This window comes from Schistocerca piceifrons, chromosome 2 (genome assembly GCF_021461385.2).
Source record: "Schistocerca piceifrons isolate TAMUIC-IGC-003096 chromosome 2, iqSchPice1.1, whole genome shotgun sequence".
Classification (NCBI taxonomy): domain Eukaryota; kingdom Metazoa; phylum Arthropoda; class Insecta; order Orthoptera; family Acrididae; genus Schistocerca; species Schistocerca piceifrons.
Genome location: NC_060139.1, coordinates 735,912,375 through 735,938,532, shown reverse-complemented (window position 1 = coordinate 735,938,532; position 26,158 = coordinate 735,912,375). Strand labels below are relative to the sequence as shown.

The window sequence follows — 26,158 nt, the reverse complement described above, 5'->3', positions numbered from 1 at the left end:
ACATAGCAAGATTTACAATCTGTTTAAACTTTGCCCATAATTCCTGTGTCCGTCATATTGGTTCTAAATGATGTCCTTTCACTGTCTAAATAGGATGCCAACAATTGCTCATTTGCTCTTTCCAGCACAAAAACTCTGCTTATTTTCTTGATGACTCTATTAACTTTAATAACTATTATAACTACGATGACATCAGGGTCACTAATCCCTGTCTCCATACTAACATTGCTGGTAAGGTCAGGCCTGTTTGTATCCAAAAGGTCTAAAACATTTGCACTTCTGTGGCATGTCACATTAGCTTCTCACAATAGTTTTTGCAAAATGTGTTAAGAACTACTTCAAAAGACTGTGACTGTACCATTTACAATGAATGAATCTCTAGAAGTCTGAGTCTATAACAGGTAAATATTTCATAGCTTTCTAGTTTGGGTTTCATCCAGATATCAGTTCCGAGCACAATTTGAACATGACAGTTTTTCTGGGGAATGACAAATTCAGTCAGATTTCGATCTGTGTGTGTTCATCACAGGACCTCAAATTATCATGTGCACCACCCAAGTACTGTGCTGCCCAGTTAGCTGTTTCCTCTGTGTAGTGCACCATTGAACTATCGAGAGGAATCGTACAATTTTCCAGTCCAGCCCACAATGCATGTCCACACCGAGTGTACACTGTACTTCTTCCCAGTCGTGGATGCTATTTACCTAAGGGGCTCCATAACTTACATACCAATGGAACTCTCGAGATCTAATAAACCCTTCCCACATGTGACTGCTAAGATTCTGCTGAAGGAATGGCCACTTGTCAACTCACAGGGTGAATGGGTCAGGCCAGACAGTCGGCCCCCACACTGACACACTGCCCTGGGCGACATGAATATGTTACACCCTGAGCTGCCGTATGAACATTAGCTCTCTGAACTCAAGTGTACAGCACACAGACAAGGAAATGAGACTACCAACTGGCTGCTCAACAATGTTCAGACTACCTGGCAGTGGCACAGTACTGCAGATGGTGTAAATGGACACTACCAAAACTACGGTATACACAAAACATACACAAGAAATATCCAGTGTCTCCATAAAAAAAGGCCTAATATCAACTGCTAATGATCATGTTCTTTGTAATCTGCGCTAACAGTCTGAGCTTGTGGATTTCCCCTGTGAGGTCATCACTGATTCCTTTCAAAAGTTGCACCCGTTAACTCAATTTTGTTCTCGAAGAGGAATCAGCATATAAAGATCTATTAATCACAAGTGTTGCAGTTATCCTTTAAAATAAAAAAATTGGTGTGTGGCCTACTTAAACATCACATATATACAACCCAGCTGCCTGTCACACACTCGTTCATTTATTACCCACGTAGAAATATCGTTTACTCCTTCCACTTGTAACTATTTCTCCTGTTCTGAAATGCACAGTTCTCAATACTGTACACTCACAATGAATCCTGTATAATTCTATGAGTTGCCTGAGAACCATTCTTATTGAACTAAAGAAACTATTTTCTTCCATACGCTCACTTTTCTATCATCATAAATTTTAGAGATAATTAAACCAACTTTACTGTTCAAAATCACTACTGCTTAGAAAAACTAAGCTCAGAAAAAATTTAGTTTGTTCAAAAAAATATTTACAAAGTGTGAATCACAATTAATGATATTAACACATACAATTCAAAGTACAAAACACTAGAGGCAGAAAAGTCTAGTAACCATGGGCTCTGAAATGCATACCTAAAGAACTATGAACACCCTTTAATCTTCAACGCTGTGAAACCAACCTCTTCCACTGAAAGCTCTTTGCTTTCCATATTTTCTGAGGAGATATTATGGGCTAAACAAGAAAAAATGGTCTAGTAAAAATGGGCTCTAAAATATATAGCTTATGAGCCACACACTCTTGTTCAGTAGAACATGTGTGTTTCACAGTAGCAAAGGTGAAGAAGTGCTCATTTGTCTTCACGTAAATATTTCGAAGCCCATGTTTACAAGACTTTTTTGCCTCTAGTATTGAGTAATTTCAACTATATGTGTTTATGCCATTAACTATGATACACCATGTACATATTACTTTAATACATTAGCAATGCAATGAGAAGAACTTATTGTAAACTGGTTTCAACCACACAATTGACTACTGCCAATTTCATCATCTTCAGAAGAAGAGGAGAAGTAAGTTTTACCCCATGGATGATTGTTATTACAATGGTAATCCTGCCAGTGCTAGTGGAACTGGAAGCTCAGTCTTTCAAACATGATCACCATGTGCTTAAAACTGGTGTGAAACGTTCTTGTGATTGTGTCAATAATCAAATAAAATTAGTCGATCACAATCTCCACAGACACAATGAAATTTTTCTAAACACAGTTTCATTAGCATTTTTTTTTACCAACTAGAGGTTGATGATGTTTATAGTGTTTTTTGTAAAGGTAAATTTCTGTCCGGAATGTCTGAGTTCACAACATAGAGGCAACAAACAACATAGCAGAAAAATGCAGTATAGAAAGACACACAACAATTTCAGTTGTGGTTGCTATGTGTTCGGACACAATAATTTTGAGTCTATACTAACTCTCCACAGTTGCAACTATAACATATATTAATCAACAGCAGTTTTAAAACTGCATGCTTAACTAACTGACATGCAAAGATTTGTGCTGATTTTTGACGTCCAACTGACATCAAGAACTCCTAATTTTCACAAGACATCATAACTGAGTAGCCCAGGACAGCGACTATATCAGTGACACTGAGGACTGTCTTGGTTAATTCTACTCATAAAAGTTTCTTTAGTTATCAGCTGGCCAACAGCATCAAGTTGAAGCAACATTAAAAAAAAAAAAAAAAAAAAAAAAAAAAAAAAAAAAAAAAAAAAAAAAAAAAAAAAAAAAACACTTTCCTATCAATTACCTTTGCAGAAACTTCAAGATTCTGTGACAAATTATCTTTTAGAGGTTCTGTACTGCACTACTCCTTCCTTGTGATGCAGCATCAGATAGACTAACTGCAAGGTTTCAGAAGAGTGTCTCCTGTCAGGTGTTGAATCACAGAACTTTAGTCCTTACTACCCCTAACCAATGCGAAATATACACTGCCTGCACTGGGAAAGAGGTGGAAGTATTCCTTCTGAATTTAATTGAAAACCACTTTTCAGTTGAAAAATATGTCATTTATACTTACACATACAATCAGGAAAAGGTGAACACTTACCTATAGAGCACTGGTGCATGGCACACATAAACATACAACAGGATACAATTAACATGAGCTTCCAAGCTCGAGCACATGCATTCACACACCCAAACATTCACACTTGCACTAGCAGTGTGTTTTGTGTTTTTGTGTGTGTGTGTGTGTGTGTGTGTGTGTGTGTGTTTGTGTGTGTGTGTGTGTGTGTGCGCGCGCGCTAATGTTAAGAGTTTTCTATTATGTGTTTCTGTGCACCACAAACCAGTCCTCTACAGGTAAGTGGTTGCTTTTCCCCCTATTTTACAAAGCTTTTCATCCAGGAATTCTCATTTATACTTATTCTCAGTGCCTCTTTGATGATAAGAATACCAGAAACTATTAACACAACACAGCAGCTTTATCTGTCTGAATTCAAACACGTATGCTGTGTTCCGCAGTTCTTGGATGTACTGCTGGATCCAATCGTTGAAAGTCCATGATACTTCAGCAGATAATCATTCCATCATCATCAGCTGGTGGTGATGGCATGAAGTGTCTGCAGTGGGCTTGTGGTATTTATACCTGCTGGTGCAGAGTACAGGCCTCCTCGGCTCCATTCTGTGCTTGGTTGTGGCTTTGCATACAGCTGCAATGGTGCAGGGAAGAGTCTCGTTAGCCTTCCATCTGTTGTCGCTGTCAGATCTCATATTCTGGTGCCAAATTTTTCTTTGATGGAGCTTATTATTGGCTCCAATGCCTTGCTCAGTTGGAAGCCAGTGTCCTGGTGATTAAATTATCCGGCACATGAATTTCAATTGCTTCTTTGAAAGTGCAGCCCCAAAATTTATCAGTGGTAGCCGGGACTTGCATTTGCCAGTAACTCATTCTTTGTTAATTTTTAGTGCAGTGGCATTTTACTGCAGACTTTTTGGGCTGAAGTAAGGGGGTGTGTTCTATACATTGATCCTCAGATGTGCAGATTATTTGTCCAATATAAGTTTTTTTCGCATTCATACAAAACTTAGTATACTCCTGCATTTTTGAGACACAGGTTATCTTTCACTGTATCTAATGAAGCTCAGGTTTTGGCTGGCGGGCAAAAAACTGTCATTATGTTGCGTTTTCGTATAATTCTGCCCGTTTTTAAAGCTAAATTGACAGCAAACAGCATGAAAACAGTCTTCTATCCTTTTTTCTGTATTTTTGTCTTTCTCCTGTTCTTAGGGCTCTCGTGTCAAAGAGCCATTTGAATCTGTTAGTTCCTGCATCCACTCTCATGGAGGGCAGACTTCACGTGCCACAGCTCTGCTGTCAGACTCTGTTCATCTGACATGAAGTATGCCCTGTGTACTAGAATACTGAACATGCTGGTCTTGTGCAAGGGATGGTGGCAGCTGAAGGCATGGAGATATAAATCTGGATGTGTTGGTTTACAGTATAAACTGTGGAAAGTGAGCCGTCAGGCCTACACAGAACTAGGATGCTGAGAAAATGAAGTTTGTCCTTTTCTATTTCCAAGTTAAACTGGATGTTTTCATGGATGAAATTCAGATGTTCTAGGAAATTCTGTGGTTTTTTCAGGTCCATGTGGCCAAATGACAAAAATGTCAGCATGCTGAAAGAAACAAACAGGTTTTAGTTCAGCAGTTTCTAGTGCTCTGTCCTAAAAAGTACTCCATGAGCAGGTTTGATACAGTTGGCAAGAGAGAGGGCCCATAACTACATCATCAGTCTGCTCACAGTATTGTCCATTGAAAACAAAATACATTGACAGCAGAAAATATCCAAAAAACAGTGTTAGCTCAGGGATGAACTTCTCACTTAGTGTTATGGAATCTTCCAACGGGACTTGAGTAAAAAGAGAGACAACATCAAAGCTGAACATAATGATGGACTCCTGCAGCTTTAACTGTTGCAGCCAGCAAAGGAAATCATATGAGTTTCGTATATGATGTGTACACTTGCCGACTTGAAGACCCATCAGATAAGCTAGGTGCTCCACCAGGGGAAAAGTTGGTGCCCCATGTTCCTCACTATTGGTCACACGTCTTCCTTGTGCATTTTTGGCAGGCCATAAAATCTGAGTGGTACAGCAGTGCACTAGTGAAGTCATCTGGGGACATCAGCAACGAGCATCCCCATTCTTGAAAAGGGGAAAAGTGCTTTGCTAGACTTATCTGGTTGAATCTGCTGCTGTTTCCTGCTACACTGGATCAACCGGAAGATCTAGCATTTCTGCTCATATTTCTTGCACTCAAGAGGAACTGTGGCATTGCCCTTAATGGCTGGAAGGACAATGATTTCTTTGTCATCTCTGAGGACAAGAAGTGCTGTTTTTTTGTTTTGGAGATGTTGATTGGTGGTGGAGAATTCGGCAGGTTACCCAATAAGTTGCCTCTTCAGTATTGCTTGGTACTCCTCAGAAAGCCTACTCCACAGTGCCACAATCTTGGCTGTTGGAAGTGATGTAAGGTCTTGTGCCAATTTCAGCCTGGCACTGTCATCACCATGTCATCCACTCACTGGCTTTCCCATGAGAATTATCACAGTGCATCTGTTGGCTGCATCGTACCAAGTTCCATGTGAATGTGGAAAAACTTGTATTGTATAAATGATCTGCACAGGTAAAGACTGATGTACAGAATGCAAGTGCCACATCCCATTACTGCAGCCTAAAAAGTCTGCAATAGCAGGGCACTGCATTGAAAATGGACATACAATGAATTACCAGCAAACTAAAGTCCTGGCTACCACCGATAAATTTTGGGACTGTATTTTCAAAGAAGCAACTGAAATACATATGACTGATAGTTTAATCAACAGGTACACTGGCTTCCACCTGAGTGGAACATAGGCATCATTACCAAACTCCTTTAAAGCAAAACCTTGCACCTGGACATAAGAGACAACAGGGATGGCAGGCGGAAGGCTAAGAAAAAATCCAAGAAAATAATATTATGAAAAGGAAAGTTGCTACTCACCATGTAGCAGAGATGCTGAGGCACAACAAAAAGACTGTCACAAATAATTTCATTTTATTTGTGATAGTCTTTTTGTTGTGGCTATCTGTGACTCAGCATATCCGCTATATGGTGAGTAGCAACTTTCATTTTCATAATACTGTTACATTTCATCTTGGATTTTTCATTGTTTAATTAATCCCAGGAAAATGTGCTTCATACAGTTACAAAGCCACCATAATGTTGCCGAGTGTCTTTATGATAAATAATGTCACTGGGGTAGCAACCAGATCGCAAACTACCCATTATTTCATCAAATTAAAATCTTGTTTACCTTCTCTTATAGGTTCTCTTATAGGTTATAATGATTCCATATCAGTGTTTAGGAGGCATTTTGGTATGGGTGACACGCTATTAGTAAGTCTACTCTCAAATTTATGCTGTCATAGATGACAAATGAAAGTGTCTTGCATCCCTCATTTACTCTGTAAATCAGTTAACAGTCATAGCTATTAAACAGGAAAAAGGGTTTGAGTTTAACTTCATGACAACATCAAGGTCATTAGAGAGACCAACTTGCACAGTTGAATAAGGGTGGAAAGGGAATTAGCCACAGCCTTGCTGGAACGTCCATCTTGCCTTCTGACATAAGTGATTTAAAGAAATCACAGAAAACTTAGGGCTGAAGCATTCTCCATCTCTCTTGGCCTTGGAGCTTGAGCACCTTCAGTTACATTGTCTAGTGTGGTGTTAATCTTGAGAGCTTCTTGCAGTCTTCATTGCTGTGGTGCTCTTACCTGCTCCACCTGGTTGAGTTACAGCTTAGACAGTATGGTTGGACATCTACACAGGTAATGATACGGTTCAAGTATTGATAATAAAAAACATGATACGAATAAAAATACTATTTCCAATTAGAGTAGAATAATGCATTATACCTGTAGTAGATGTTAGATACGGAACAGGAACTATGAAACAGAGAGATTTATCAGCTGTTATAATGCAAAATAACACATGGAAAAATTTCTGGTTGTGGATGCTACGTCACTGGTACTTACAAGTGTTTTCTGCAGTATGTCACATATAAAGTTATCTAGACTTACAAATCTAGCACTTTAAGAATATTATGACACTGAATTAAAGAACTTTTTAAACGATATTTGCATTAAAAGTGCTCAATATAATTTCACTTTAGAGGAAAGCAAATATCGAGGACCTTTTACCACACCTTATGACAACATGAGGAGACATCAGAGCAAGTCAACAAGAAATATATAACTACCTTCCCACAACTAAAGGTGTCACAGTAAGATGCAGACCTGTAAACTGCTAATTACAAGAAGAAACATGTTCTGACTTGGGATTCACATTTCACTATTAACAAATGGAGGACAGAGAGATTTTTGCCACAACAGTTTTCCTGTAGAGACACATAATATTCAGTATGGAATGTAAAACAGTATCAAGTAATAGAAACTGACAAAGACTATTAACAAAAATTCTACTTTGTAAACTGTTATGGAGCAAATGCAATGAAGCCATTTGAACATTACAAGCAACTCATAGATTTATTAGGAGCAACCATGCACATGAAATACAGGAAAATTTAATTCATCAAAGTCAATTCAACAATTACACTGAAACAGAAAAAATAAAATTTAGCTCAAGTTCTTTGTCTGACAGAAAGCCAATCATAATTTTTCTAGTCACTGGAATTAATCTAGAGCAGCAGGTCTATTTAGAATGTGATCTATTAAATTTTAGGTGTGTACCCACAGAACTCCTACTTCTTCTCCTAATATTTTAGTAGTATACCTTCCAGCCATCTTCAGAGTGAGCCAACAGACTGACACCACAGCACTCACTGCCCTTTTAAATCTGTGGAATACACTACTGCTCATGCGGCCAATAGATATGCAAGACACTGACTGGTAGCAAAGACATAGCATAAACTGAAACTGTGCTTGTGCAATTGATTTATGCTGCAAGACAGACGTAACAACAAAAATAATCAATTTTTTACAATATAATGTACTTGAATAGATCAAAAATCTCCTTACCAAGCAGCAGCAAAACAACACATGTACACAAGATTTTACATATGCAAGCTTTTGGAGCCAATGGATTCTTCCTCTGGCAGAAGGGTTGAAAGGAAAGGAAGAGCGATGAAGGAAAAGGACTGGAGAGGTTTAAGATAAGGGGTACAGTTCACAAAAGTCACCCAGAATCCCAGGTCAGGGGAGGCTTAATGGACAGGATGAGAAGGTCCTCTGACCTGGGGACCTGGATGACTTTCCCAAACTCTACCACTTTTCCTAAACCTCTCCAGTCCTTTTCCTTCACCCCTCTTCCTTCCCCTTCAAGCCTCCTGCCAGAGGAAGGAGCCACTGGTTCCAAAAGCTTGCATATGTAAAACCTTTTCTATATGTGTGCTGTCCTGCCACCGCTTGGTGAGTAGATGATATATCATTTTAGCTGCACTGTAGTGATGTCTCTCTGAGTTCATTAAAAAAAGTTCTGGATTCTGTGATTTTCCCAAGCTGAAACCAATATCACAATTGCTTAACTCCTTCAGGAATTTACAGTTATATTTACTCACTCACTTTACAAATAGTACATTCAAAATTTGGCATCAAATTTCAGTCATCAGTTACCAGCATGGCTCCTCATACAGCAACAGTCTACAAACAAGACGGCTGCAAAAGTTTGGTGTTTTGGCATGGTGACTTAAACATGTTCTGCTACAGATGCCAGAAATCTGAAATGCTCAGGGTAGGTGAAGCGTTTGAGAATTTTTTAAATTCAACTTATTTGACCTGGAACTGTCTAGAACACACTTAGGAAAAGGAAGAAAGAATGGCTCACTCTGAAGATGGCTGGAAGGTATACTACTAAAATATTAGGAGAAGAAGTAGGAGTTCTGTGGGTACACACCTGAAACTTAATAGATCACATTCTAAATAGGCCTGCTGCTCTAGATTAATTCCAGTGACTAGAAAAATTATGATTGGCTTTCTGTCAGACAAAGAACTTGAGCTAAATTTCAGAATTTCAATGAACCATGTGGATGCCAATTAAAACAATGCAAGAACTTTTAAACTAATCTGAGTCTGAAATCTGATAACTTGATGTTCTGTAAGACTAAGGTTTACATGATCTCCTGCAAGTGTGGCCTCTGCTACATTGGACAGAAAACTCATATAGCCTATGAAAAATGCAAGCATGACATGGTTGGGAAATTTCATGAAAATGCAGATCTCTATTCAACTCACACTCCTCCTTAACAGGAGTCCACCTTTACTCACTGTCATTAATCAGAGTGTGTTAGCTAGTTTGCTGTGCAAGGTTGGGAGTTATATCCTCAAGAACATTATATTTGAACACATTTGGTGCTAAAGCTGAAACATCACATTCAATAACATCCTTTTTACCCTCAGTTGAATAACTAATTCATACTGTATTTATTGTTTCCTCTTCCCTATTACCTTTATTTTTGTAATGGCATAATGCTACCTGCTGTTTACTTGTCTTATCCACAGGTCTGTGCAGAAGTGAAATCTGGTATGGTTAATGCTATAGAAATATCAGGGTTTAATGTCCCCTGATGATGAGGTCATTGAAGCACAGGGTTAGGGGAAACCAGTTGGTCTTGTGCTTTCCAAAAGATCTTTCGCCTTAACTTAGAAAAATCAAAAGAAACCTAAACCAGCATTGAGATTTGAATCCCAGTTCTCCCAAACACAAGCCCAGTGGTTGTTGCACTGTGTTCGGTTAATGTGGCTAATAATTTATCACTAATAAGCATATACAGGGTGCACAACAGCTTAAGGGTTAAATTTCCAAATGTCAAGAGGTTCATAAACTAAGCACTTCCAAGATAAGGAGTTAATGATCAAACAAGAATATTTCATTTTTTATTGACATAAACAGCACAAGGTGACAGTAATTACTCAAAGTGATGACTGCCAGTCTCAACATAGGCTTTACAACATAATCCCCAGAGAATAGAATTTCTGTGTTCAAAATTCATTAGCTCTGTAACTTGCACAACAAGTGGCTTATTAACGAATCTTCTTCTACACAATCTAACACCATCTTTCAAAGTTGTATGGTGCAAACAACATTGTCAAGAAGCTTCCGAAGTTTTCTGTGGTTGGAATACCCAGTGGCGCACAAGTTTCAGTCACACAGATAAATTCTTACAATTAGGATGATACATGTTGCAAAACATTTCTCTGCACATTTGATTGCTTCCTGGGCACTACATCCTGCTGTGTTATACAGTAAATACATGTCTGTATGTTCTTGTAACAAGTATTGCTCCATCTTCAACACCCTATCATGATCTATACACGGTGCTTAATGACACTATGGATACATCATAAACAACTGTTTATTGGTTTCTAAGGCAGCAACACCTATGTTCATGCAGAAGGCAGTTGGCTGTGATTAAATATAAGCAGTTTACAAACACATTCCTCATTCAAGACATAAATCTTCCTGCAATATTTATTTCTGACCATTGGTTTCTCATCACAGAACACTCAATTAAGCATCATCTACCACTTGCATAATTTTTACTCTTAAGATATGGGGTATACTGCTTGTAGTAAGCAAAGTTTCTTAACTTACCTACTGTAACACTTGGTTCGCATACAAAATGCAAGACCTTCTCTTTGTCTCCACCTTTAAGAACAACTTTTATTACTTTTAGAAAGCCATCATTGCTTAATTTGGAGAGCAGCCGCATCAGTGATTTCTTATCAATTCTCACATTATAGCCTTCTCGGTCTTCTTCTTCACTGATCAGCTGTAATTTATCAAATTCCAAATGTAGTATGTGTATCCTGATTAATTATTGTACAAGCATCTGATGGAGAAAACATTTTACCTTCATCAATTTTGTCAAATCTTCAATGACTTTCTGGGATTTAATACTTTCAATTATCAAATTAGCCCGTTTCAGCAGACGGTATGTTACACATGTAGTATCCTTCACTTGGTGAGCAAAATAACTCTTTAGATCTTCTAGATTTTCATCAAATCCCCTATAAACATAGAAAAACAAAAATGCTGTCAGAGACGCAACAGCAAAAAACATTAACGTTCAAAATACAAAAGATCAGTATGGAATAGCAGAGACAAAAGGTGGACAAATTCATTCTTGACAAAACATGGACAGAAAGAATAGTGGCTCAGCACTTTTTTACGAGGGTTGACTGAAAAGTAATGCATCCACCTTCGTCACTCTTCAACAGTTGGCAGCATTGGTATGTGGCAGGTACTGGCTTATTTCATAGCCTCTTCTCTAGAGCTCAAGTTGGTAGGAAGCCTTAGCATTGAACGGTTGTGTTGTTACAGTGTAAAGTATGGAACCCTGCACAGTCAGTCAGTCAATGCGATTTAAGCAACGTGCACTCATTGAATTCTTGACAGCAGAAGGTGTCATCCCAAAGGAGATTCATCAGAGAATGAAAGCAGTTTATGTTGATTGTGTTGATGTGAGTATTGTGCATCATTGGACAAGGAAGTTTAAAGATGTTTAGGCGGGACCATCTGACCTGCGTGACAAACAAAAAGTTGGATGTCTTGTGGAGTTGGACGTCCTGTGACAGCAACCACAGAGTTTCACAAGCAAAATGTTGACATTGATTCAGGACGATCGTCGTATCACTCAGAGAGAAACTGCAATCACAATTGGCATTTCACAAGAATGTGTGGGGACACATTATTGCTTTGCTTGGATATCGGAAGATCTGTGCATGAAAGGTATCCCGGATGTTGACTGCTGAAATGAAAGCACACAGACTTGAAATTTCCCAGGAACTCCTCTCACATTACGAGAATGGAGGTGAGGCCTTTCTTCATTCAAATGTGACAGGAGATGAAATGTGGGTAAACCATTATGACAGAACTGTGAGACTGTGGCTGTGGGAACAGAATGTCAACTTCTTCCGTGACGGCTTCAGAAACCTTGTTCATCATTGACAGAAATGTATCCAACTGGCTGGTGATTATGTGGAAAAGTGAATATTGATAATTAAAGATCACATTCTAAGGATTATTTCTGCATTTGATTTATTAAAATATTTCCATCCAAACCGAATTAACGAAGGTGGAGGCTCAAATGGCTTTGAGCACTATGGGACTTAACATCTGTGGTCATCGGTCCCCTAGAACTTAGAACTATTTAAACCTAACTAACCTAACTAACCTAAGGACATCACACACATCCACGCCCGAGGCAGCATTCGAACCTGCGACCGTAGCGGTCATACGGTTCCAGACTGAAGTTCCTAGAACCACATGGCCATACCGGCCGACCGAAGGTGGAGGCATTACTTTTCATTCAACCCTCGTAAATTTAGTGTCATACTGATGAAGTATTTCCTTACTGTACATACCTTGGTAAATGTCTGACTGCAGTGGACTCTGTGATCTCAGTGACAATGCCATTGTCAGATACTGTTTTCCTGGTCACTACTGTATTATCTTCCTTACTCGGCGTTAGTTCTGAAGTCAGGAATGAGACTGAACTTTCAGATGGGAATGTTTGTCCTGTACACAGTGGACTTCCCGGTGCAGGACTTGAAGTGGAGGTATGTGGTAATGTACATCCTGAAATCAAGTTCTGTGTTTCTTCTGTACTATCAAGCTTCTCAGAAGAAACAGTTCCTCCTTGAGAAGTTGGCAATGATGATAGCTGTAATTGTAAGGAAGTGTTCTGTTCTGTACAGTTTACAGATGAATTGCTATTTACAGAATGGCATGAAATCTCCTGAGTTGTTTGTGGTGTGTCAGAAGATGCCATATCTGAACTTTCTTTTGAAAATGAAGATGGTGCCTGAACAGGAGATTCCAGAGATGAAGGTATTCCAAAATTAGGTACAGGCACTTCATTTTTTTCGGCAACTGAAATTTGTATGTTTCTATCAGTATCCTTTACGGGCTCCTGCTTAACACGGGATTTCTTTTGTCTCTTGGATTGAGGAGTAACTTCAAATGTTTTACACTTTCTCTTTCTCATACTCTCAAAGTTACGGACTGTTTCAGCATTTGACTTGTCTCCACCTTCACTTGTGAGTGCCAGCATTCTCTCTTTCTCTCTATTGAACTGCAAGTTCATTTCACACTGCCGCTCAAATATTTTTGCCATAAACCTATGAGAAAAAAGCATGTTATCAGGTAATATTAGAAAATAATTTAGATCTATCCTGGTTAATCACCAGTAAAACAACAATAAGTGAAGTATATTACATTTCTACTGTATACAGGCTGTTTACAAATTAGTTAAACAAAAGTAACCTTTAATTGTGAAAAAGATAAATAACTTACAGAAATGTTTGATATGACACTAAATGCAGTATACCTTCAAGTTTTATTTACAAATGTTCAATGTGACTACTTTTTGTAAGACTGCTGAACATGTTCAGTTGCTGTGTCACAGACTGCTGGCTGACCCTGACCTGGCGGCCTATGTGATACACAACCAGTTCGGTGAAATGATTGTACCAATCAATGAAAGCTTGTCTTTGAGGTGGTAACTTGTGGTATTTAGCCCTAAATTACCTCTGAACTGTAGCAGCAGATTTGGATTCATGAAACCATAAATAACACTGCACACACTATGCATCTTTACATGACACCATGACGGCTGCTAGAATAACTCATTTGCACATGCCACCTACTGGAAACATCAGTAACTAATAGCTTTAAGTGGGAGTAAAACTTGAAGATATAATGCATTCAGTAAAGTATCAAACATTTCTGTAACTTATTTACCCTTCCCATAATTAAAGATTGCTTTTGCGTAGCTAATTTATAAACATTGTGTATAATAACTAGCAAACCCAACAATGCTTCACAACTGCTGAATATTTATGAGAACCAGATGTGCATTCTAAATTGCTTCCTCTATTTTCTGCCCACCTCCCCCCTTCACTGTCCAGCATTTCCTGCCCCTCCCCTCCCTCTCTCTGTGCATCACCTCTTCCCCCCTCTCTGTCCATTCTCTCCTCTTCCCCTCTCTGCATCCATTCCCTCCGCCCTCTCTGTCAATGTCCTCCCTCGCCTCTCTGTCCTCTTACCATTCCCTCTGCCCTTGTGCCTTGTTTCTTATTATTGCAAATGAAAGCTTTATGAAAACTGAACAGACTTAAAATGAATGGGACCATCGATATAAAGGGCATGAGAGAGACCTCTCCCAGCTGCAAGATCTGTGAGGGCAATAGTTTCAATGTCAGTACTTCACACACATTTAATGGGTAGCATTACAAAATATTGGATGATTCTGATTCCATAGTAAAATTATAATCATAACCTGATAAGTTGTAAATACACGTTTCCTGAAAACTGACAGCAAAGAAAGAAACAAAATGACACTTTGCTGTGTATACAATTTTTGAATCAAATTAAATGTAAGGAGAAAGAATATATACACGAGAAACTATTTGTCTAAAGGTTTACACATGTCTTCCTATCTAGCTGAAACTGACTGCAAGAAAGAAAACGAAACTTTATATTTTCACAGTACAGCATTTTCTTTCTAACAGTCAGTTTTAACAGAAAATGTGTACACTGTCGTCTAACAAAATATATAGGCTATGTCCGCTTGAATATTTACTAGTGTATTACGTAAAAATTTGAAGTAAACCTGTCCACAACTTTGAATTTTTGCTAACAATGTTTCCCATTTCTGTGTTAAATATATATTTATATGTTAAGTTCATTAAAAAATATAAAGCCTAAGTTCATCCAAATATTTTTTAGAGTCTCATGTAAAAATTTGATGTAAACCAGTCAAGCACTTTTTGACACTTTTGTAAGCAACGTTTTTCCTGTATATATTTCCTATACATTTCTACATTATATTTATTAAAATATGCTGCCTATGTCCATCTGAATGTTCATCAGAGTATCATGTAAAAATTTAAAGTAAATTTTTGAGATTTTTGGTAACTATTACAGATGATTTGTCTTTATATAAATAGTACAGATATAGATTATCACTATTAGTCCAATGATATCTGTCAGTAGTTTGGCAGTACTGACAGGCCACAATACTGAGTTAATTACAATGAACCAATGTACATTTAAAAACAAATTAGCTTGGGGTTGCAGGGGTCAGTCTCAGACTATAAATTGAAAAGTCCAAGATTCAATCTCCACTTGATCTGCATACATCTTTCTGCCGAGAAATATAATTAACAATACATTCATTATGGCCTCATATATGTAGAATGATCAGATTATACTATAGATGAGATTTTACACTGAACTAAAAAACCCCAACAGCTCACTGTGTGACTCAGGTCAGAGAAAGGAAAGGGTATACCACATTCAAAATGACTACACATAGCGCCGCAGTGTCAGATTTCAAACAAACCTTTGGGTCAAGAACAGCTTTACTTTTAGCAAAAAAGAAAATTTCCTATTCAGACTGGTTCCCACTTCATGAAATCAGTGACAATACTTACGATACGAGGCCTCTGGTTTGGAGCCGAGAGGAGGGTCTCAACCAAAGGCTTTGTCGACTCTGTGATGGTCTCCGCTGCACACTTCTAGACCTGCATTACAGTATGGGGATTTGCAGGATTCCTCTTGATAAGTTAAGGGTTCACTACACAAAGAAAACAGCCACTCCAGTACCACAGTAGATGTGGAGTGCACATGAGGGTTTTTTAGTCTAGGCAGTAGTCCAAGGTTCTCTGATGAACACTCGCCAGGCAATATGTGGCAAGGAAAGTCAAATGGCATTCAGAATAAAGACAAATTGACTGCCATAATATTATCAGTGAACTGTTGAAGTATTCGTAATAAAGTTCCCAAATTATTCTTGGGACCGAGACCTGGCTGAAACCAAAAGTGGAAAGCTATGAGATATTTAGAAAGTTGTGGAACGTTTATTGGAAAGGCGGATTAGAGGCCATAGGAGTGGGAGTTTTCATTGCAATTGACAAAAATAGTGTCTCTAGCAAGGTCGAAGTAGAGTGTAACATTGAAGTTATTTGGCTGCATATAACAGTGAAACCAAGTTAACTGTTGGATATTTTTACCGGCCACCCGATTCATACAGTCATGCAAAATACTTTTGAACATGTTTTCTGAAAATTGTCTTGAGCAGGTAGCTTAGCAGCCCACAACAAACAAGCCAGACATTATCGACAATGTAAGTATAGAAATGGGGATTAGCAACCATGATGTCATTGTAGCAACTATGACTACAAAAGTTAATAAATCAGTCAAGGAGACTACGAGAATTTTTCTGCTAGATAGAGTAGACTAGCAGTTATTAGCATCTCACTTAGATAGTTCACTGGCATCACTTAGTTCAAGTAAGATAGATGTAGAGGAATTAGGGCAGAGTTTAAGCAGACTGTGAATCGTGGTCTGAGGAGTTATGTTCAAGCAAGTGGATAAAGGGTGGAAAAGAACCACCATGGTTTAACAACAAAATTTACTGAAAAAGCAGAGACTGTTGTACTCTCAGTTCAAAAGGGAACACACAAATGATGAAAAGTGAAGGTTAGTAGAGACTTTTGTGCCTGTGAAAACACCTATGCGCAATGCATACAACACGGTCATGCCTTGACAAAAGATCTGGCAGAGAATCCGGGGAAATTCTGGTCTTATGTAAAATCACTAAGTGGATCTAAGGCTTCCACTCAGTACCTTGTTAACCAGTCTGGTGTGACTGTTGCAGACAGCAAAACGAAAGCCGAAGCTTTAGTTTCATGTTTAAGAAATTGCTCACACAGGAAAATCGTACAAACATATTGTCATCTGACCATCAGACAGACCCCATATGGACAACACAGTAAATAAGCATCAATGGCATAGAGAAACAACTGAAAGATTTGAAGGTAAATAAGTCACCAGGTCTGGATGGAATCCCAGTTTGATTTTACAAAGAATACTCTACAGCATTGGCCCCTTACCTAGCTTGCATTTATCATGGATCTCTCACCCAGCACAAAGTCACAAGTGAATGGAGAAAGTGCACATGACTACAGTATATACGAAGTGTAAAAAAAATGGACCTGCAAAATTACAGATCAATATCCTTAACTTGCTGCAGAATCCTTGAACTTATTCTCAGTTTGAATATAATAAACTTTCTCTAGACTGAGAAGCTTATGTCCACAAAACAGCATGGTTTTAGAAAGCATTGCTTGTGCGAAACACAGCTTGCCCTTCTCCCACATGATATATATTGTGAACTATGGATGAAGGGCAACATATTTCTGGAAAGCATTTGACATGGTGCCCCATTGCAGGCTGTTACCATATGTACGAGCATATTAAATAAGTTCATAAAGTTCACAGCTATATAAATAACAGAACCCAGTATGTTGTCCTTGACGGTGAGTGTTCATCAGAGACAAGTGCATTGTCAGGAGTGCCCCAGGGAAGTGTGATAGGGCGACTGTTGTTCTCTACATACATAAATGATTTGGCAGACAGGATGGGCAGAAATCTGCGATTGTTTGCTGATGATGACATGGTGTATGGTAAGGCATCGAAGTTGAGAGATGATGATGTTTGGTTTGTGGATTGCTCAACTGCGTGGTCATCAGTGCCTGTACAAAGTCCAAATGTTTTACACAGTCCAATTTTTAAACAGTACAATCTAACCACTGTCACAAATGATGATGGTGGAATGATGAGGACAACATAAACACCTAGACCCCGGGCAGAGAAAATCTCCAACCCGGACGGGAATCAATCCCAGGACCCCGTGATACAGAGGCAGCAGTGCTAGCCACTAGACCACGAGCTGCAGACATCGAAGTTGAATGACTGTAGTAAGATACAAGATGACTGACACAATATTTCCAGTTGGTATGATGAACTGCAGCTAGCCCTGAATGTGAAAAAATGTAAGTTAATGTGGATGAGTAGGGTAAAGATCAGATATAGTATTATTAGAGTCCTGCTTGACACCATCAAGTCGTTTAAACATCTGGGCGTAATGTTGCAAAGCGATAGGAGATGGAACAAGCATGTGAGAACTGTTGTAGGGAAGGTGAATGGTCAACTTTGCTTTATTGGGAGAATTTTAGGAAAGAGTGTTCACTTGTAAAGGAGGCCATATACAGGATGCTGGTGTGACCTATTCTTGAGTTCTGCTCGAGTGTTTGGGAACTGTATCAGGTTGTATTGAAGGAAGACATTGAAGCAATTCCAAGATGAGCTGCTAGATTTGTTACTGGTAGGTTTGAACAACATGTAAGTGTTACGGATATGCTTCAGGAACTCAAATGGGAATCCCTGGAGGGAAACACTATTGAGAAAATTTAGAGAAGCTGCATTTGAAGCTGAGTGTTGAACTATTCTACTGCTGCCAACATACACTGGGTGTAAAGACCACAAAGATAAGATATGAAAATTTGGGGCTCATATGGAGGCATATAGACAGTCATTTTCCCCTTGCTCCATTTGTGCTTGGGACAGGAAAGGAAATGACTAGTAGTGGTGCAGGGTACTCTCCGTCACGTGTCGTACGGTGGCTTGCGGAGTATATATGTAGATGTACTTGTAGATGGATGCCACCAATTAACTGACAAGCAACATTAAGTAACTTCTATATTTTTGCCTCTTTTTATGTTGTAGGCTGAGTAGTAAGATGAAATAATATTTCTTTTTCATAGTCACAAATGCATCTTACGGCTTACTCAACAAATAATTCCCATTTGGTTTACTACATTTTATTTGCATTGTATTCAAATATTTGCAGTATGTTTACACACATACATTCATGCTTGAAATATGAAGTAATACACCAGTAGAGAGAAGCAGCTACTACAAATCCTTCAGTACACTGCAATAATTACTAATAGTATTTGTGACAAAAGAAAAATATCTGCCTTACAAACCATTAAAATAAGCCAACTAGAGTAGATATAACAAATATATACATTTTAAAAAAACTATTTTAGTTTCATAGCTTAAAATTTTCTTTGTATGTCCTTTGTCAGTAGAAATGGAAATAATGAACAATGAAACACTATGACAGAGCAAAGGAAAAGTCACTCCAAAACCTGAGGCACTGGACACTCATAATGCACGTACAGTAACTGTTTGTAACAACTGAGTAAAGGCCACTATTCATAGTAATCTTTCAACAAGCACCAGTACTGTCGGATTGAACAAGAGCAGCACTCTGGAGTGGGGCAGGGAAAGTGGAGGAATAGTAGGGTATGGGCTGGGGGAAAGAAGAGCCCCCTCTGGCAGAGCATGCACGGACTAGAAGGTAGCAGGACAAGTTGGCCAACAGATGCAGTGTTGGGAGGCTGTGGGGCAGGGAGGTGGGAAAGGAGGGGGAGGGTGGTGGAGGACAGGAGCAAAGAGGACAAAAACTGATGGGTGTGTTGACATCGAGTGGTGCACAATGAGGCTGAGGAGACATGAAATAGGAGGAGGTAATAGGACAGGGGGATTGGAAACTGTTGGGTGGAGGCAGTGGGGACAGCAGGTTATTGAAGGTTGAAGCCAGGATAATTTCACGAGTGGAGAGTGTGTTGTAAGAGTAACTCCCATCTGTGCGGTCCAGAAAAGCTGGTGATGCTGGGAAGGATCTAGATGGATCTGGTTGTAAATCAGCCATTAAAATCAAGCATGTTATGCTCAGCTGCATGTTGTGCCACATGGTGGTTCACTTTGCTCTTGGCCACAGTTTGGCGGTGGCCATTTATCCTGGTGGACAGCTGGTTGGTAGTCATACCAATATAAAAAGCTGTGCAATGATTGCAGCAGAGCTGATATGTAACATGGCTGCTTTCACAGGTGACCCCGTTCTGACACGGCACATAAGCTTGTGACAGGACTGCAGTAGGAAGTGCTGGGTGAGTCAACTGAGTTGGTCTCACACCTGGGCCTTTCACAGGGATGACACCTGAGGAGAGGAGCTGGGACTGGGAGTTGTGTAGGCATGGACTAGGATTCTGTGTAGGTTTGGTGGAAGATAAGAACACCACTTTGGGATGGGTGGGAAGGATCTTTGATATGGCATGATGATAGATAATCAAAGCCCTGACAAAGGATGTGGTTCAGTTGTTCCAGTCCGGGGTGGTACTATGTGATGAGAGAGGCATTCCTTTGTAGCTGGTTCATGGGTGTCGTGGGACAATTGAGAGTGCGAGGCAATATGGTATGGTAAATCTGTTTGCAGACTAGGTCTGCGGGGGATAGCGCTTGTCTGCAAAGTCCTTGTGCGACCACCAGCACACTGGGCAAGGGAGTTCTTTTCACTGCAGATACACTGTCACTGGGTGGCAACACTGTATGGGAGGGATTTGAGATTTTTTTGGTGTGGATGGAACGGTAGCTATCAAAATGCAGGTATTGTTGGTGGTTGGTGGATTTAATGTGGACAGAGGTGTGGATAGAAATATCAGAGAAGAGGAGGAGGTCAATGTCCAGGAAGATGGAACACAGAATTGAGGATGACAAGGTGAAGCAAATTGGGGGAGAAGGTGTTGAGGTTATGAAGGAATAAGGACAGGGTGTCTTGGCCCTCAGTCTGGATCAAGAAGATATTATCATCCCAGAACCACCTTTGCTCCCTTTGCAAGATACTGCTACTATGCAATCCCTACTATAGACATCACAACTCTCAAATTGAATCCTTTGCTCTCCAGCAACTTCAAGAGCATTCCAGCCACCAGTGCCATAACTTATACAACCTGCAGACATCCTATACGCACCTTGGGGCACCACTATCTAACTCCTAGCTTATTCAGTGTTCTTCCTTGTTACCCACTCATAGCACTCGGACAATGCCTGCCTAACCTTTTCAACTTGCCACACCCCCAAAGCATGCTACCAAAACTCCACTAAATCCAGAGCTGAAACAATTCTGGAACACTGTTGTTAACTTTTCCACCAAATTCCTCGTACCCACAGAAGTTTCAGTCCTATCCAAAGGCTCCACCATCACCCTACACCCAACTTTAACCATGCTGGACTTTTCAAAGACCTACCCTCTTTCTCCCAATCCTTGCCATGGAAACACTTCTCGGCCACTAATCTCTCTAATCAAGGCCAACCTAGTCCCAGCAATGAACCCTGCCCCTCGTAGTTCATACAACCTTCCAAACATGAAGAAGTTATGAATTGAACTCAGGACACTGGCACAGAGACTGGTGGCAGAAACTTTATGGTACTACCTGTCTCCCCTTGCCAGCTACTTACTGGCAGTGAAAATTTCATTCACCACCGAGATTCGAACCAGTTTACCTCTGGTTCAAATGCCACTGCACAGGCATGCGTAAGCAGTCTCACCCATGGAGGTGGGTGCCTCACAAGCCATAATAGTGCAAAGGACCTAGATGTGAAGGCTGTCCACACACCCTCCCACTCTACGCTCTACATACTCCAATTCTGTCACAGGCATCTCGTACCTCATCAAAGGCTGGGCCACCTGTGAAAACAGATGTGAGATGTAGCAGCTTAGTTGCTGCCACTGTGCCACTTTCTACATGGGCATAACAACTAGGAAGTTGTCTGTCCACATGAATGGCCACCAACAAATGGTGGCCAACACGCAGCTGGACAACCCAATTCCTGGATATGAAACCCAATATGATGTGTTTCACTTTGATGGCCACTTTACAGACTGTGGCATCTGGATACTTCCTACCAACTCCAGATTTTCTGAATTGCACAGATTCAAACTCTCCCTACAACATGTCCTTTGTTTTCAGAGCTCCCCTGGCCTACATATTTGCTACACCCTTCCTCACATCTACCTATCCCCTTCTTTACTCTGCTGCCAGTACTACAAATGTTGTTTCCCTGCCAACAAATCTACAAGTGCTTTCCCCTTCTCTACTTCTCAGCTCTTCAGTTCCCCCTCCTCCTCCTCACACCCCACCCCAGCACAGTCTTCAAACACTGCACCTAACAGCCTTATCCTGACCTCACCAAGTCCCTGCATGCTCTCCCAGGCAGCACTAGCTGCTTCTCTCACCCATACCTTGCTATCCCTCTACCTCCTGGCTCATGCCTCCTCCCTATCCCCGTCATCCTCGTCTATACGGCGAGTAGCAATCTGTCCTTTCCACATTGTTTTCATAAAATAAATAAATAAATAAAATTTTTTTTAAAAAAACCACTCATCCTGAACAGGACAGGAAGGCCCAACAGTACCAACTGGCTGCTGTATCATCCTCAGCCCATGGGTGTCACTGGATGTGTATATGGAGGGGCATGTGGTCAGCACACCACTCTCCCCGGAATATGTCAGTTTCTGAAACCGGAGCCGATACCTCTCAATCAAGCAGCTCCTCAGTTTGTCTCACAAGGGCTTAGTGCACCCCACTTGCCAACAGTGCTCGGCAGACTGGATGGTCACCCATCCAAGTGCTTGCCCAGTCCGACAGTGCTTAACTTCAGTGATCTGATGGGAACCGGTGTTACCAATGCGGCAAGGCCGTTGGTTTGTTGTCATTTCATGTATTTTAATTTTTCAGTTTCTCTTTTTCCTCATTTTGTCATTTTCTGCCTTTTTTTTCAATTTGAACATTGTTGAGATTCCTTCTCAAGTGTGAATTACCAGTGTTGTTGGATGTCAGCTGTTTGTTGTCTTTTTTTTATACTTTCCCACAACTTGCTTCTCTCTTGATCTTGGATTTTCCTTGGTTAATCACAGCCATTGCATCAAAAGCTGATTGAAGATGGCTGATAATTGTAGAGAAGCAACAGAAATAAATCTGCTGTATGCAAAACCTGTTATTCATTTACACTAGACTCAAGTGTAAATAAATTCTGAAGCATGTTATGACAGAAGAAAACAATTGAAAGCAAATAACAGATCCGGATTATGATTATACACTGATAATAATAAAAAGAGCTCCACCCATAAGGACATGTCAGATAGTGATCACTGTTGGCAGGCAGGTAGATAGTACCACACGTACGGACTGATTACATTTTCAACTTTGAAGGACCAATATTTTTTGCACTACGCGGTCACAAAACGTACATGCTAGTATGGCAGTGGCCCCCTCATGATTGTAAATAAAAGCAGCCAGGCATCACAGCATCATGTTGAGCAGGCCTCAGATGTAGTCCTGTGATACCCCACCCCTGCCACTTGCAACTGAGTGTGCAGTTCCTGCAGGTGGAAGTGGAGCACTGGCAACATTTTCTATACCATGCCACATTCTCGATCAGGGAGAGATTGGGTGACACAGCTGATGATAGCACAGAAAACACAGCTGCAAGGCTTGTTTAGGAGGTGGCAGTGGTATAAGGACAAGCACCGTCCTGTTGAAATAGGGCATGGGCCTTGGCATTTATGAACAGCAGGGCCACCGGTTACAAGACCACCTCCACGTGCTTTGCAGCTGTCACGGAACTCCTTGGGGACACCAATGGTAATGGGCACCATAGGAGATCAATCACCACACCATCACCTCTGGCTCGTGGGGTAGGTGATGGGAGACCACAAATCACTCTTTGTGGCACTCTCCACTGCATGTACAAACACGGACCTGGTAGTCATTGACTCCAAGTCAGAAGTGGGACTCATCATTGAAATCATTTTGTTGGATACTGTGGTGCCTCGAGAATTTTGACGCAAATTCTAGAGACCCTCTGCTTTCCACCATCTCGAACACCCTATATTTTACGCATGAGTGTGAAAAATGGGAGAGTGTCTACCTTGCGCCAATTTTCTGTGTGTGCAGGGCGGACGTGTGTCAAGAGAATGCCACAAGGTAGAAGGATGATCGATGCGGGCAAGTGGTTGCTGCGCTCACTACAGGACTTACATGCCCAGCACTAGGAGCAAGCGCGCCTTACATCGTGATGGTGCTACGTCAGTCATTATTGTGAACAGTTGAATTATGTAAAAGAATAAAAAGACACTTTTGACTTACTTACTTACTTACTTACTGACTCTCTAGAGTTGCGGAGGGTGGAGTTGCGAGAACCTTGAGAGATTTATGGAACTGTATGTATTGTAAAAGTAATTAATAGTTTCTGATGGACAACGAATCATTTATGAGAAAACTGTTATGTGCTGTTCTGTTTGTGGAAGTGAAATATAGTAGGGTTGATTTAAAAGTATCCTGGGTGCACACAAACATTTTAAGAGTAGAGAAAATTCCTCCAAATAGAATCCTATCTTCGGAGAAGAAGTTGGGCAGATTGTCGCAGCCAACTATCCTGAGAAGAAGATTGACAAAGCACCTCCAAGTAAGTCCAATGATGAAGGGGACATGAAATGTCTTCCACACCAGCACCACACTGCTTCCACTAGTTGCAGGAAACCGCCAGAATGTAGCGACCGATGTGATCAGGACTCGAAAAGGAGGAATTTTTGAAGTGAATTGAGATAAGAAGATATTGAGAGTTGCCATAGCAACCAGTAGTAACAAGACTGAGAACCCGTTCCGAGTAATTGTGTGGTGTCTAATAAACCAAAGGAAGAAAATTGCGAATGCAACACAATATAAAATGGCAAAAAGTAATGATGTCAAGAGAATAGTTCAGTGGGGAAGTAAGCAGTCGTCACACATGTCGACCCACCCGACGCCGATGCAGTATCCTGCCAACGACACCGAAATCAGCCGCCGCCGCTGACTGCAACTGCTGTTCACCGTTGCTGACTTCGCGTCCGCTTGCCAATGCCGACACTGCAACCAATGTTCTTCGCTGCCGGTGCCCGTGCTGTTAACTGGTGCCGATTCTACACCTGGTCACTGATGCAGCCTAGACCTCTACGATGTGTGAGCGAAAACTAATAACTGTTTGGTAAAGTTGAAAGAACTGCAGGACAATAAACTGTGGGTGTATTTATTGTACACAATATTGTATTTTAGGTTAGATGATCACTAGGTCGAAGAAAAATAGAGAGGTGGATAATATTCAGAAAGTTGGGGAAACTTCAGAGCCAGCCATGGCAATGACTGTAACAAAGGAAATGCCAGGCTGGACTGAGGTAGCAAATTTAATTAAAGCACTAAGCCTTAAATTAGATAACCACAGACAAGAACAGAGAGCAGATTCAGCTTCTTTAAGACAAGAACTATATGCACAAAATGCTTCATTGAGAGAACTGAGTACAACTTTAAGTGAAAAAATAGATGGCTGGAATGCAGCTTCAACTGCTCAAATTATCTCTTTGAGAAATGAAATAAGTACAACTTCAAGTGAAAAACTGGGAGCACAGGGTGAAGCTTTAAATTCTAAGTTTGATGTATTAAATGATAAAATGGAAAATTTACAAGTAGATTTAAAGAATGAATTAAGTAATTCTTTAACTGTCCAAATGAATCAAATGTTTACGGATTTTAGCCAAAAGCAGGATGATCAATTTTAGAAGTTGACCCAGAAATTAGAATTTGATATTGAAGATAAGTGTAACAATATAGAGTCTGTATATAATGAAAAATTAGGGTCACTTCAGAGTGTGTGTAATGCAGTGAAACAAAGACTACATACCTTAAACGATAGCGTAGAAAGACAGAATAAGCTGATCCCTATCGCCCAATCGCAAATTGCAGGTGTCAACACTTGAATCGATGATGTGGAGAGAAATTTTAAAGAAAAGCTAGCAACCTCAGACAACATAGATATAAGTGATCTGTAGGAACAGGTAGAGGAAATAATCAACCGAAAAGTTGCCAAGAAGGTAAACCCAAACAATGTTCCATCACATTTAGCTTCAGAACTTAATGATACTAAGAGAGTCATGGACGATTTGTGGAAAGAGTTTAAATTTATACAGGATAAGAAAGAGAAAAGGGTGGCTTCTCCGAATGTAGTGTTGACTAGGGAGGTGGTGACATATATACAATGGGGAGCACATTCTGGACTTTCCAGACAATTTCCCAAATTTAAGCCATATGGAGACGTACACTCAACTCATTTCTTGAAACGATTTAATCAAGTCTTGCCGAAGAATTGGGAAGACGCAAGGAAAGCTAGAATTTGCTGTAGGTTACCTTCTAGGAGAGCCCTCAGAGTGGGGCACAGTGAATATAGAGAATTTCTCATCTTGGGCAGACTTTCAGAAAAGG

The 26,158-nt window shown here is 40.2% G+C and overlaps 1 protein-coding gene and 1 pseudogene across 1 annotated transcript in view; both read right to left on the bottom strand.

Moving 5' to 3' along the window:
• Positions 1-26,158, bottom strand: part of LOC124775806 (general transcription factor 3C polypeptide 1) — a 354,943-nt gene that overhangs the window by 214,883 nt on the left and 113,902 nt on the right. Inside the window, 3 exon segments of the mRNA XM_047250637.1 lie at positions 10,764-10,941; positions 11,023-11,179; positions 12,536-13,291. Of these exon segments, the coding sequence (XP_047106593.1) occupies positions 10,764-10,941; positions 11,023-11,179; positions 12,536-13,291 (1,091 nt within the window).
• LOC124778460 lies at positions 22,454-22,571 on the bottom strand (annotated as a pseudogene).